Below are 15240 nucleotides of genomic sequence, written 5' to 3' on the forward strand. Positions count from 1 at the left end.
TCAGATAGAATAAAAACACTGTCTATCGCATTAGGGTGATAGTCCCTGCACCTGCTGTCATCTTGAAGGTATTACTGAATCTTAGATTTTGCTGAAACCTCTTATTCACATGATTTCACTAGTTTCTCAGAATAGTCCATATTAGGACTAAAAATACGAAGGAATGCTTTTGCTTTCCAGGCTATTATTGTGCCAAAAATCTGTGGCATTATTTTGAATTGAATACTTCTCTTGAGTGGCTCTTTAAAAACACCAGTGTGCTTTACTGCTATTATTATACTTGGAATCATGTGTGGGAAGATGCTGCTTATTTAAACAGACAGACTCATAAAACTAGGGGATGGTACAGAAAGGATGAAAATGGCCTTAAAATGTGCTGCAGAACAAACTTTGCCATTCGACTATTTAAGATACATGAGCACTCTTTGGTATAGTAAGCAAAGTCTTCTCTGGTAAGCATTGTCAGTTTCCTTTCTGTGAAATGGGTTGTTCTGTTGTGCTTTGTAAAGGCAAGCATGTGGTTTTGCATCTGGGGCTCAGCCTCAACCTCTGTCTTGCACTCATTTCCTTGGGGAGTGATTTCTCCTTTATGAAAAGGCAGGTCAGATCAGCAGCCATTTTGTTACTGTGCAGCCACCACACCCCTCCAATGACAACCATTTTATGGTAGTGCCAACTAGTTTTTCCAGACTTCTAAATGTGGTCCCCAAAAGACTGAAAACCCCTGCCATAGTGCTTTCTGTTTTAATGTGCTTTACCTGAGACTGCTGTTGAAGACTATTCAGAAATGTCAGCCTGTTTGTGGCATAGCTTTTGACTAATGCTGCTGCTCAAATGGAAAATAACACACACTTTTTGAGGTAGCTCTGCTGATACATAACTGGTATTGGGGTTAAATTGAAGGGACTCCGCTCTTCTTGGACATTGGGCCCCCCCAAAAGGGCTCGATCCCGGGAGCTCGTGCTCCTGGGGACCACCATGCAAAATTGGGTTATGATCCCTTACGAAGTGTCTGAATGTATAGTGAACAAACGATTTCCCAAAATATCTTGCAAATTAACAACACTTTCTGCTGCCAAATGCATTTTGAACATAGTCCTCTTCAGTGGCATGGAACATGCAGTATCTCAGTTTTGTTTACATCCCTGTTTAAAGATGCCTGAGCTATTGTGTATTCTGGATCCGTTCTGAAGCAGTAAACAATCTCCACCACTGAAGAAGACTGTATGGCAAAATTGCAGCTGTATTTTAAATTGTCGGGTTGTTGTTGTTTAAAAACACACAGTCCCTTGGGGGGGGCTCCAGCTCCCCCAGCCCCAGGCAGTACAGTGGTACCTCGGGTTACATACACTTCAGGTTACAGACTCCGCTAACCCAGAAATAGTACCTCAGGTTAAGAACTTTGTTTCAGGATGAGAACAGAAATTGTGCTCCGGCGGCGCGGCAGCAGCGGGAGGCCCCATTAGCTAAAGTGGTGCTTCAGGTTAAGAACAGTTTCAGGTTAAGAACGGACCTCCGGAACGAATTAAGTACTTAACTCGAGGTACAACTGTATAGCCATTGATGAGAGATGTTGAGAGTTGTACAGCATCTAGAGGAGCACAGGTTCCGCCACTCCCGTATTAGCCTAAGCAACCCCTCTGGGCTGATGTTCAAGTAAAATGTGGCCATTCCCATGGATGCTGCCCTGAGATCTCCTTGGAGAAAGGGTAGGGTAAAAGTACAACAGTAATAAATTAATACAGCAGTTGATAAACCATTTTAGTGAAAGGTAGTGGCCAAGAGATTGTTTCGTACGCAAGAGATCCCAGGTTCCGTCCCCAGCATTTCCGGGGGGAGTGGGAAAGACGCCACCTAGAGACCCTTGAGATTTTATTCAGTGTAGAGCCATCAGTTTTCATGTGTTTATTTCAGCTCATAGTGAAAACAGTCAATCATCCTGTGTCTTTGCCCCGCCCAGACCCCGGGCTATATATACCTTATTTACACCTGATAGGCTGATTCCCTACTGGAGCCAGATTGGACAGCTCCTACTGGCCAATCAAGTTGCTGCATTCTAGAATCCTACCTGCCTATTGTTCTGGGATTCAAGCTCAAGACATAACGGATTTGCTTCTAGTCAGTGTAGACCAGAGTGGGGGACTCCCAGTCTGCAAGTCAGTTTTGTCCCATGATACTACTTCTCCCAAACCACGCCCAATTGTCAATCAGCTTGTGCAGCTCATGACATCAGCTGATGGGAAAGACAAAAGAGCACAATTCTCTTGATTTTGTGTTCACTGTGCGTGCCTGTTCACAGGAGGGAACAGGCACCTGCAGCCAAATCATCAGGATTTGACCTCCCCCCTCCCTGCTTGTCAGCTGATGTGTGGGGGTCCTAAATACCCATTGAGGGCGTTGTCTGTGAGAAGGACTTCTCCCTTGCACAGCCAGTACTTGAAAAATGCAGCCTTCTTTCACTCCCCCCACCCCCAAACAGTCGATGGGTAGGGGAAGAAGTGCTCTGTCACATGGGTGTATTTGGGGGGGACGGAGGCAGCTGCCCCTTAAATCACGTAAATAAATAAGGATACTTAACTAAAAGTAGAAATTGTAGAAAGGTTTTGAGAGATTTTTCTGAGCAGTTGGGGTCAAAAGAAAGTAATTTAAAGAGTTGCAAATCTGCTAGATGGAGCCAGACAGAGGATGATGACAGGTGAGTGTCCTGCCCCCCCCCCCGACATAAATCCTGGATATGCCCATGTTTTGCCAGTACTATGCTTTGGGCTTTCCAAAGCAGGAAGCGTAAGGCAGGCAATTTCCCTTGTGCTGCAGTTCCCAAGCACCTGATAGCCAGCTAGCTTTCAAAATCCCTTGTGTGGAAAGCCACACAAGGGATTTGAGCAGGTGAATTGTCCCACCCACCGTCACTGTTGGCCCCCAGGGTGCAATCTGGCCTCTGAAGCCCAAAAGGTTCCCCATCTCTGTTGTGGACAATGCTGGGTGTGATAAGTTATTTGTCTGATGTGGTATAAAGCCTATTTCCTATGCCACTGATTTATGTTTCTGAGGGGAATCTTAAGTTTGTGAGTACATGTAAAATACTGGAACTATGGTAACCTGCGCTGAGCTTTCAAGACAGAGTGGAATTCTTAAAGAAATCTAATCAAACAAGTAATAATAGGCCTGACTGGTGAACTCCACTTTGTTCTCTCCTGCAGAGTGACTAAAAACTATGCATACAGAAATCCAAGGCAGCTGCTTTGTGCTTGATCCAACTGGTTGTATTCAGTGGAGCTCTTTTTCGGCACATTCCATTCGTGTTCCATATAAGTAAATAAACTCTTACACACCCCACCTTTCGCTTCAGCAGATTTGGCCTAGAATGAGTTTCCCTGGGTGACTGGTCCCTATGTGGAGTTTAAAGGGTGGCTTGGATGGGGGTGGGGAGAAAGGAAGGCGAGGACCGCCTAAGAAACTTGGCTCAGCAGCCAGAGACTATTTCCTCCCAATTCTCCGGCTGCCAATCCAAACTGTTCTGCAGAGGGCCAGTGCATACTGAGGAGAGAGGCTGCTTATTTCTCTTCATCTGCTGGACCAGGAGAGATTCCTCCGGACGGAGCCTCTGAAACTATGCTTTGCATTTGGCCTCTGCTTTTTATTTTAATGCTGAATGGACAAGGATTGGGTAAGTCTTTCAAAACCGGCAGCTTGTTAGAAGCATTATCTGCTCGAGGGAAGAGCAGCCATCGGAAGCAAATCGATAGAGATGGATAGAAATACAATGTGCTCATTCTTGGTTCAAAACAGCCAGTGGGATATTTTAACTTCTGAAGTTCACATAAGGAAAGCCCTGTATAATAAGCGTGACCTCTGTGCAATTGGAGATCGTGTTTTATAGACGCAAACTATAAAATTTTACAGGGATCAAAAATATGCAGTACTTGTCAGGCTTCGCCAAAAGTCAGAGTAATATCACCAAAATGGTATGCAGGTTCAAGTGCGATTCACTTTTGTCAGTCAGTCATATGGCCCTCTGAACAGCATTCAGTTTTGGAGAGCTTAAGAATTATATTGCTATGAGAACTTCAGTGTTTCAAGAAGCTAGTACTGTAATGAAGATGCTTGTTAGCCTACCTCTAAAGCTTTTTCTTGGTTAATAGTGCTGTGTTTGCCACTCTAAGTTGTTTTATTGGACTGTGTAGAAGGGGAAATGGTTTGCACGATGCTGGATCTTTGACTTTTAGCATGTACAAATGTTTTAAAGATACCTTTGTGACACACACTGCCATTCTTGAATAAGGGTGCAATCTAGCGAAGGCAAACAATATGAAGGCTGCAGCTCTATGTATACATACTTTTGAGTCTAATTGAATTTATTGGGTCCCACTTCTGAATTAATTTGCAGAGGATTTGACTAAAATTTATTTCACTAGAAGAAAATTTTGCCAGTGTTTAACTGTCTCACTGAAATGAACAGGGTATAAAAATCCTTGCTAGACATTGCTTTAAATCTGCAAAGATTTTTGTTTTTGCCATGGGGTAGGCTTTCATGCTTCTCTTACACTGTCTCCATTGGGTACATTTCCCCCTCCTCTTATATTTTCTGTTCTTTCGGTATGGCATAGAAATGCTAAAGGCTGTGTAGACAGGTTGTTTTTGCGGCATTTCTTCAAGCGTTAATTACTTTTATCCAGGTATACAGATGCTGCCTGCCAGCCTATATCACAGTAAACATAGGCTGCAAATCCCACTTGTAGATCCTCACTTCCCTCTTGTGCGTTTGCTTTAGTCATTATGTAGAAGCAGTGAGTAATAAGCTATAAGTCAGGACAGTTCCTGCCTCTGTTCTCAATTGCCAGATCAAGCCACTGTCTCTCAACCTTGGCCTCAAATCTGCGGTATGGGAATAATAATAAAAATGTAGAATTACCTTACAGGGCTGTTATAAGAATTACTGAGGTAAACCTTTGAGCACTTGTGGAAAATGCCATGGAACTAATCCAACTTGCAGGCAGATCAGTTGATTGGCAGGCAGCACTAAATGCAGACACAGTTGCAAAATAAGACCTTTCACTTGAAATACATTCAAGTTGGGACTTTACTTGTTGATTTGGATCCCCCCCCCCCCCACTTTCCTCTTTTGGATCTGCTTTAGTTTTACTACCTTCTTGAGTTGCTTTGTGCCTTGAGGATGTGTACACATTACAGTGGTACCTCGGGTTACATACGCTTCAGGTTACATACGCTTCAGGTTACAGACTCCGCTAACCCAGAAATAGTACCTCGGGTTAAGAACTTTGCTTCAGGATGAGAACAGAAATCATGCTTCAGCAGCACGGTGGCAGCGGGAGGCCCCATTAGCTAAAGTGGTGCTTCAGGTTAAGAGCACTTTCAGGTTAAGAACGGACCTCCGGAACAAATTAAGTACTTAACCCGAGGTACCACTGTACTGCCTTAAAACACAGCCAGGCAGTTTTTCTTTCTCAGTTCGGATCAAAACTGTTTTGTGGGGAAATGCATCATAACAAAGTATTTTGTAACAAATAACAGGATAGCTGCAGGATACATATGGATGGCAGCTAAGACCCCTTGTCCACAGCTTCCCAAACCAGCAGTGGGAGCGTGCTGTAGAATTGCAAACACTGCACACACAATTCCCCATTCAGCAAGAAATATGCACACATAGAAACCAGCTCCTGCACACACATGCGCAGGTACGTTCAAATACTAAGCATTATTGAAGTGAAACCTGTGGTGCCCACAGATAATGCGCAAGATGCAAAGAACTATGCAGCCTGTTCAACGTGCCCAAGGTTTTAGAGGACTTGCGTTTTTCAGACAGCAAACTCCCATAATTACACAGCAAATTATTTATTATAATTTGTTCTTCTTAAGTAGCTCAGTACTAGACATCAAGGGATAAACAAACTGTGTGGCAGGAAGCCCAGTAATTTAAACTGAGGTCTGTGACAATCCTATGTGATCGGTATGCATGTGTCCTGTTGTTTAGAGCAAAAGGAGCAGGCAAGTGTATAATAATGATGATGATGAGGTTGATGATGATGATAATAATGTTACTATTTATGCCCCACCCATCTGACTGGGCCCTCCCAGCTACTCTGTATGTGTTCTGGAGGTGGTGGGCAGATGGTAAACCCTCCCCATCTTTATGGCTTATGTCCCTTCAACCTGTTCCCACAAGCACTTTTAACCTTCATAGGGCTTAGATGCCAAGCTGGGAAGACAGTGCAGTGAGAGGGAGGGGAGGTGATGGGCAGGTACAGAGGATTTCGTGCCCAACACCTGTGCTCCCCTTTTACTCTAAAAAAACAACAACGGTCATCTGCCCCCTATTATATGCATGTTTGGGATATACAGGGATACCTGGGTTCACCATCACCTCTAGTTTTGTCCTGAGGAGAATATCCAAGGCATTTTGCAATGGGCTCTGCAGATTAAAAAAACCAACCAACCTCAAATCACATCAGTGCACATGCAAACTCTCAGATGTGCCTAAAACAGCTTTTTCAGTGGTTGCTATTTCTTTCTGGCAGCTGCAAACTTCTAATGTTCAGTTACAGCTGAAGCTATTTCCTGAGGAGTACAAGAGAAAATTTCCCTCAATCTGTGGCAAGGGTGTGGGAATAGATGGCAACTACTTTCACCTTAAAGTAATAGAAATATAATATGGGCACAAGTGTGAAAGGTTTTACACAAAATGCAGAAGCTTACCATGTCTGCTACAGTTTTAATTAAAACTCCATAGCTGTGGACAGTCCTCTAGTGAAATGTATAAGTGAGTCTGGAACAGCCAAACCAACATTATTGTGGCCATAACACATTTGTTAGTCTTTAAGGCACCACAAGACTCTTTGTTGTGTTTGCTGCAAGAGACTTAACACTGTTACCCCTCTGAAAAATATTTGCAACATTTTTTTTAAAAAAAACCCACCAATCCTAAGATCTATATTCCCATCACAAGCCACAAAACTGCGGTCTGCAGTGGTTTTGGCTCCCATTATTAGAATGCAAATAGCACAATCAGGATTTTTTTTTATATATATAAAATTTTTATTTGGTTTTCTGATTTTTTAGAGACAAGACATACACAAAGAAAAGACTAAGACGAAAACATATATAAAATCAGCAAATCCCCGTTTCATAAACTTGTTCCCTGACTTCCCCCCACCTCCCCTCGTGCATCCCAGTTTCAAGGTTATATCAGCAAGTTGGTATTTCTCCTCTCAACATTCTTATTCATCTTATTACCTTTTTTTATAATAAAAATTAATTTACCTAAGTTGGACTTAAGTTCTCTTCCATCGATTTTCATTTTATCTTAATTAAGAGTCATAATAACCAAACTTAGAAGTCTTAAGAGTTTTTAAGAGTCTCTTCTTCCCTCCCTCCCATCCCCGGTTTTTGTCCCTTCCCAATAAGGATCCAGATTCAAGATTCTCAGCCTGGGTTCCTCACGTCCGAGGCTTTCAAATCCCTTTCAGTCCCTCTCCGCCTGTCCTGTTGGTAGTCCTTTATGTCAGTCGTCAGGTCTGGGAAAAGCTCTTTCACCATCAAAGTGTATCCTCTTCCCACAAGGGGGTTCAAAAATAACTGCTGGAGAATTTCCACAAAGCCTATCTCTTCACAATCAAAGTCCAAACGGAGGCCCCAATCGTATTTCTTTATTTTAGTTTTCTGTATCCCATTTTGTCCCGGGACCTCCTCCTTCTTCTTCTGTGTCTTTCGCAGAGTTGTAGTAGATATGTTCCCAGCATTTCCTTGCTTGTGTTCCGCAGATGTCAGCTTTTGGTTGTTGCTTCCCAGGATTACTTCTTCTTTTTCTTGTTGTTTAGTCTCTTCCAGCTCTGTAGGTATTGTTTCCCATTCAGCTGTGGATTCTTTCTCATTGAGGTTTTCAATACTAAGAGCAGAGTTGCCTGTTCCCAAGGTCATAGTCTCAAGTTGTTTATTCATGGCCAAGCTCTGTTCTTGTAAGATTCCCACCAATTGAAACATCCTTTCGATTTCCACAAGTAACTTTCCTTCCACAGCCATTGTATCCATTGTAGTTTCACAGAATTCCCCCTAGGGGGAATCTGGTTACTTATTAGCCTTTTCACCAACAATCCTTTAACTAATTATTATTACTTTGTTTCCAACAGTTTTAGCTCAATTATAACTCGTCTTAGTCCAGAGGGATCTTAGATGACAAATTTTCCACTTTAAATCAGCCGTTTGACAGCTTTGACAGCTGTCAAACTCCACAGCTCTTACACAGGCACCAAAGCAGGACGTTCCCGGGCCCGGGAGGGGGGGTTGGTTAAAGCAAAAAAAAAGGTTCCCAAAACTCCACTCTCCAGCCCAAAATTTCCCTTAGTTAAATCTCGGAAGTTAATGTCCTTTTTAACTCACCCCACCAGGGGTAGGCTCTCCAGCTTAGCTCTTGCGCCGTTGCTTAGATCGTCTGCAAGGGGGGGTGCGGACTTCCTTTTAGACACCCCCCGCTCGTCTCCAATTCAAGGTAGAATTTTTATAAAGTCCCAATCCGTCTTACTCACGGGCGATTCTTTCAGTCCAAATTTTCAAGGAAGGAAGTCAGCGCTCTCTGGTTATGGCTCGCGGCTTCGCTCCACCGAGGTAGCGATCGACTCTCAGTGCCACGCCACCCCCGTATCCCCTCCGCAGCCTTTAAAAAGGCTCTTTGCGAATCAGGGGGGGCGCTTAAGGCACCCGCCGAGTCTTCAGTCCGCAGGCTTCCGCGCCTGCGGTTTTTAAGGGTCCCCGCGTCGCCGGCGCGGCAAAGACCCATCCTCAGTGGAGCCGATTCCCTCCGGAGCTCGGAGGAAATCCGCCATTTCCAGATCGCGTCAACCCGGAAGCACAATCAGGATTTTATCCCTATAGTAACTTCATGGGCTTGAAGTGATTCTGATTTTATGAGATGGAGTTGGGGGCAAGTTTTCACAATGGCAAACACAAATCAAGTAAATACATATTGATGAATGATTGTTTTGTTCTGGTTGGGTTTTAGCTTTTGTTGTTTGAGATTGCTGTTTTTTATGGTTAATTGGGAGGTTTTATGGGTTAGCTACTGAAAGGTGTAGCCAGCTGGGGGAGAAACTTTGGATCCAAAAGGCAGAGTACAAATGAATACCCTCCAACATCCCACAGATGAAAATACTGTAGGGACTTTTCCCACTAGACACCCCCATTGTTGTGTTTCTCACCCCTGCCGCAGAGCATTTCCTATTGGAAGAAGTGCAGGTGCCAATACAACTATGTCAACAGGACACTCCACCGTCCTGAGAAAACCCCTTGACCCCGCTTTTATTTTATTCTTTGGTAGATTTACACAAAGAAAAACAGACCACAATAAGTAAATTTTGGAAAGGAGCACGATTAGATGCAAACACGCAAAGTATTGTTATTTTAAAAATCAAGACTTTCTTCCCTCCCAGGGCAGCCCTGCCCTTTGCCTGCCCCTCAGAGAGCTGACACGTCACACAGGGCTGGGCCACGGCAGCGACAGCCTCTCCTCCTCCTCGCTCACTCTCCAGCAGCCACTACAAGCTCCCCAAGGGAGGAGGCTGGCATCATTGGCCATGGAGAGGCCACGGGATGCTCCTGGCAGCCACTGTCACTGCTCGGTATAAGCCCTGGCTTATCCTCTCCAGGCTCAGCTACGGCGGCACTGGCGGGGTAAAGAAGGACATTCCAGGATCCAATCAGAAGCCAAGATGACTTTTGTAATTCTGGGACTATCCCTGGAAAATCGGGACACTTGGTGGGTATGGACTATTCCAGGGAGCTCAGATCTTACAGGCTTGTCGGAATTATAACTCCAAAGTAATATATGTAAAGTACTTTGAACACTCTGAAGAACTCTTATCGGTGCTGAGTATCACCATAGTCACACAGACACATAACTCCATCTACCACTGAAGAGCAATTGAAAATGCTCTTAGTCCTCTCAGAAATATTTATCTTCTTCCCAAGCACAAGGAAGGATAGCCAAAGCAAGCACAGAATTAAGCCAAGCGAGTTCTTATTTCCCTGACGTAATATTTTGGACAGAGGGGACGTTGTCAAGTAAACGAAAGCGAGTGGGACAAAAACACCCAGACAAAAATCACCTCGGCTCTGTGGATCTTTTGTTTGACTTCACCATATAAGAGAGACATGCATTCAGTTCCCTATATTTTCCAAAGAAGCTGTTTCATGTTGCTTTGCTAGAGGAGGAATTTTTGTGCATTGGAGAGGATCCCAGGGAGATGGTTGACTCCGTTTACATGGGAACGAGCCAGACCCATTGGGCCTGACAGTCATACTGTGTTAACTGAGAATGCACCAGGAACAATTTGACAATTGCTGCTTTGAGGCTACATATCTAAGAAAAGAAATGGTGGGTTGCTTTTTGCATTAATCAAAATAGACTGTGCATAAGAAGTGGTCTCTGCTGGAGAGAATGACCTCAGTATAATCAGCTCCCAGATTTCTTTTTAGAAATCATCTCTCACCCTTGGCTGCAATCCACTGTTAATAATCTTTGTTTTGTTCTATCAGAACTTACGTTCCACCCTGCTCCTTTGTGAGGCTCTAGCTCACGCTAGAGTACAGAAGATAGCAACCACAAGAAACAGCCTGAACCAAATAATTCAGGCTTATGAGGAAACTTTGCCTCTTTGGCTTGTCACCATTTTCACTGGTTCTGCCCCACCATGGCTGTATTTTAGCAACAGCATAACACACACACACACACACACACACAAATAGCAAGCAAAGCATTTCCTCTGGCAAGTTGGTGGTTGGACCTCCTCATAAATTTTGGCATTAGGCTGCTGACAAAGGTATTGGAGGAGAGCTTATGATAGGGTCTCCAGGTGAGAAGGGGTGGTTTGGTGTCTAGTAGGGTTGCTATATGTCTGGAATTTCCTGGACATATCTGTGTCCGGGCAAAAATCACTAAAAATGTCTGGGAAAATCCAACTTATGTTGGCAGTGTCATTTTTGACTATGTTCCTTAAAAACAGCTCAAAAACTTCATTTTTTTGTGAATTTGCCAACAATTTTGGGCAAAAAAAAAAAAAAAGCTCAACATTTCCCTATCTCTGAAGGTGTGTGTGCTGCCTCATCTTGGGATAGGTGCATTTTCTGAAGGTGGGACAAGTGCAGTCCAGCTCAAATTTACATTTAAAGAGCAATTAGTCCAATTCCGCCCCCCACCCCACAAAGTAGTGATATCCACAAACTTTAGCAAGAAAGGCTATCTGGAATGGATGGGCAGGGAAACAGAAGCAGTCCAAGGACTCTATTTCAGATCTACTTGGATGAACCCTATACCTCCGAAGCCCTATTTCCACCTGCTTGTTAAATGAGATTTAAGCAATATGCAGTCCACTAAGCTTGGACAAAACATGTTAAAGTTTTGTCCCAGTTTTGAGTCAGGCAAAACGTTCTTATCTTTGTGAAGATATGAAGCCAGAAATGAGTGTTGGGCTTGTGAACTACGCTTTCCCTGTGTGCCAGCTTTGATGCAGAGATCCTGGTTTGTTGGTGAAGGAAAGATGGACAAAGGAGGAGCTTGCATGCCTGATGCTCATTTTCAGCTTGGTAAAACATGAATGTCACATCTGAACCAGCCTTCTGGTAGCTTTTATTTTGAAAAGACCATTTTCTACACGCCACTGCTTGTGCTCATGTGATTAAAGGTAAAGGTACCCCTGCCCGTACGGGCCAGTCTTGCCAGACTCTAGGGTTGTGCGCTCATCTCACTCTAGAGGCCAGGAGCCAGCGCTGTCTGCAGACACTTCCGGGTCACATGGCCAGTGTGACAAGCTGCATCTGGCGAGCCAGCGCAGCACACAGAACGCCGTTTACCTTCCCGCTGGTAAGCGGTCCCTATTTATCTACTTGCACCCGGGGGTGCTTTCAAACTGCTAGGTTGGCAGGCGCTGGGACCGAACGACGGGAGCTCACCCCACCGCGGGGATTCGAACCGCCGACCATGCGATCGGCAAGTCCTAGGCGCTGAGGTTTTACCCACAGCGCCACCCGCGTCCCTCCAGCTCATGTGATTACTTCACTCAAAACTCTATTTCCCCCCTCCACGCTGGCTGATGTTTTATCTTGCAGAATTGTGTTTCTCTTATCTGCTGTACCCAATACATTAAAAAACAGGATTTTAAACTTGCTGAGGTTTCCCCAGCATGTGAAAACAGAAATATTTTAATCAGGACTAAGTCACAATGAGTCCAGGGAAGCATTCAGCAAAAAACCCTCAAAGCTGCCATGCTTCTTACTCAGTGGCCCAAGAAATTCTGAGCAGATGTTGATATCACATGTGGAAATTGTTATTCTGGTTGTATCGTTCTGTGTGTGGCTCTGTGTCCTACAGCTAGGAACGTTGCCTCTTTAATTATAATAACTCACATTAATTATTATGTGGTTTGAAAGTTAATTCCAAAATAAAAATGCTGTCTGCCTTTTTCTCTCATCTGTTTGTATTGCTGCGCAAAGCAATAGTTGGCATGGTATTGTTGTTAACCCTTAGTGTTGGATTAGGACTTGAGAAACCCATGTTCCAATCACCACTCAGCCCAGAAACTTGCCCAATCACCTTGGGCCAGTTAATCAGGTTTCAACCTAACCTACCTATGGACGCTAAGGCTGTTCTGAGAGAGGCAGTGCTTTTTTTTCTTAAAAAAATGTTTAGGGGTACTCTCATTTTGACTCAAGAAAATCACCATTTTTTAGTTCAGATCGAGGAAAATAAATACAGTGGATGCTCGGGTTGCGAATGTGATCCCTGCGAGATGCACGTTTGCAACCTGCAGCTGCACATCTGCGCGCGCGCGGGTTGCAATTCAGCGCTTCTGCGCATGTGCAAAGCATGATTTAGCGCTTATGCGCATGCGCGGCCACCGAAACCCGGAAGTAACCCGTTCCGGTACTTCCGGGTTTTGGCGGTTCGTAACCTGAAAAAACACAACCTGAAGCATCTGTAACCCGAGGTATGACTGTACAGTAAATGGACAAAAGTACAAAGATTCACAAAATGTTTAGGGGTATGTGTCCCCCAGGGGGAAAAAGCACTTGAGAGGTGAAGAGATTTCACTGGATGTAGGAAACCAGGGTAGGAATTTGAGGAGGGGTGTCATATGCCTGAGTGATAGAAGAGGTGAACATTTTGGGCAGCAGATGTGAAATGACTGAAGACTGTTTTGCAACAAAGGATAACCAGGCAGGGAGGAAAAGGTTGTGGCGGCATGAAGTTTTTAGATGAGTTTTAAAGCTGAAAATTTTCAGTGTTGTGCAGGGACAAATTATACGACGGATCTGTGGGATATGCTCTCTGGAAGTAAATTAATGGAAATAAATTCTTTTTGGAAATTCCATTATTTCTCATTGAGGTGATTATACATACCAGCCACAGGCAAGAGTTGCCATGCCAAGTTAAAAACCTGCTGACAGCCTACATTTTCTTAAGCTGGCAGCATTTGTACTTATTTTATAGTAACATCTTGGGAGTTTCCTGTGTAAAGTGGCCTCTTTCATATTAAGTCAGGGAATACATTGTTGACATTTGCTGTCCCCCCCCCCCCGAAAAACATTTTGCAAAGCTCAGTGGTGGTTTAGTGTTACACACACTTTTAACCAACTTTCCTGACTTTGAGGCAAGCGAATTCCACATAGTTTTGGTTGCACTCATCATTCTGAAATGGGTGGGACCTTCACTAAAACCTTTTAAGGTTTGATGGTTGGCCCAAATATTTGAGGAGGGCCTTTTCCATACTCTTTAATTACATGTTGTTTTTCTTTCCATAAAGATTTAAAAAGAGATCTTTGTGTTGCCATTATGAGGAGACAGCTTCCCTCATATAAAAACAATGCTAAAGGCAAAATAAAGAAACCTGTGTAAAGAGTTAGCACTAATACTAATTTACTGCTGAATCTTGAATTCAGTTAGCCAGAGTAAACACTCCTAGAATCTAGCGCTATGTGGCCTGATGCGCCTAATCTCACAGCGCTCCAGTTTCTGTTCTTATGTTTAACAACAACAGAATATTATTGATGTAAACAATATAAATATTACGAACAATATTTATTGAGGATCTAGTCCACAAGCTTAACACAAGTCAGCAGTGTGATGCAGCAGCAAAAAAAGCTAATGCTATTCCAGGCTGCATCAACAAAAGTACAGTGGTACCTTGGGTTAAGAACTTAATTTGTTCTGGAGGTCTGTTCTTAACCTGAGGTACCACTTTAGCTAATGGGGCCTCCTGCTGCCGCTGCGCCGCTGCTGCACAATTTCTGTTCTCATCCTGAAGCAAAGTTCTTAACCTGGGGCACTATTTCTGGGTTAGCGGAGTCTGTAATCTGAAGTGTATGTAACCCAAGGTACCACTGTATAGTGTCAAGATCAAGAGAAGTAATAGTACCACTCTATTCTGCCTTGGTCAGACCAGAAATGGAATACCGTGTCTAGTTCTGGCCACAATTTAAGAAGGATATTGACAAGCTGGAACATGTGTAGAGGAGGGTGACTGAGATGATCAACCAACCAATAAATAATGTCACTTACTCTAACAGAGTTCAGTTGCATGTTCTGTTCTCTTGGTATTACATTGAAAAACCACACAGTTGTGATCTTTGGCATATTTCCCTCCACACACTAGTAAACTTTAGAAAGAAGAGGTCATCTCTGTGGTGAGTCACCCCTGATGAGCTTTGATGCTATAGGAGGTCCCAGTTCTTCTGAATTGTGGAACCCTTAAGAGTTCAACTCTTCAGTGGATGTTCCCACACATGGGGGATTCTAAGTATTTTTGCAAAACCTAAATATAGTGTGGAATAACAAAACAAGGCCTAGGCAAAGTTTTAATATTGCTTGCTTTCCCATCTCTTGCAGTTGCTGCTGATCCTGTCACTGATCTCCCAGGGAGTTTGGAACAGAATGACTGGTGTGATGAACACAATACAATTCATAAGCGCTTAGATACTATCCAAGAGGTAAGGCGATCTAGCAGAGCAATGTTACAGGCCAAGGTTACTCTTCCAGTCTGTTCCTTGGTACCTCTCCAAAATGGCTCACTTAAAATACCAGGTTTGACTGAGGATTTCCACAAAATTTGGTTGCACAGTATATGGGTCGCAGTCAAAGGGGCAAGAGATCTGTAATTGTGTCACACTGAGGTGGGGTGGGGAATACAACATCTTTCTTTTCATGAATCTTGCGTTAGACACATACAAATAATATAT

General features: G+C 43.7%; 1 protein-coding gene across 5 annotated transcripts in view; it reads left to right on the plus strand.

Moving 5' to 3' along the window:
- The window catches only part of PLAC9 (placenta associated 9), a 57592-nt gene that overhangs the window by 36977 nt on the left and 5375 nt on the right, over positions 1–15240 (plus strand). For 3 of the 5 annotated variants that reach the window (XM_081191379.1, XM_081191380.1, XM_081191378.1), the window contains exon 2: positions 14891–14991. In XM_081191379.1, coding sequence (XP_081047505.1) covers positions 14891–14991 — 101 coding nt within the window. Of the gene's footprint in view, positions 1–3476; positions 3668–14890; positions 14992–15240 lie in introns of those variants that run through there. The other 2 variants (XM_081191377.1, XM_081191376.1) reach the window with 2 other exon arrangements.

The sequence above is a fragment of the Podarcis bocagei genome, assembly GCF_964188305.1.
Source record: "Podarcis bocagei genome assembly, chromosome: 4".
NCBI lineage: Eukaryota > Metazoa > Chordata > Lepidosauria > Squamata > Lacertidae > Podarcis > Podarcis bocagei.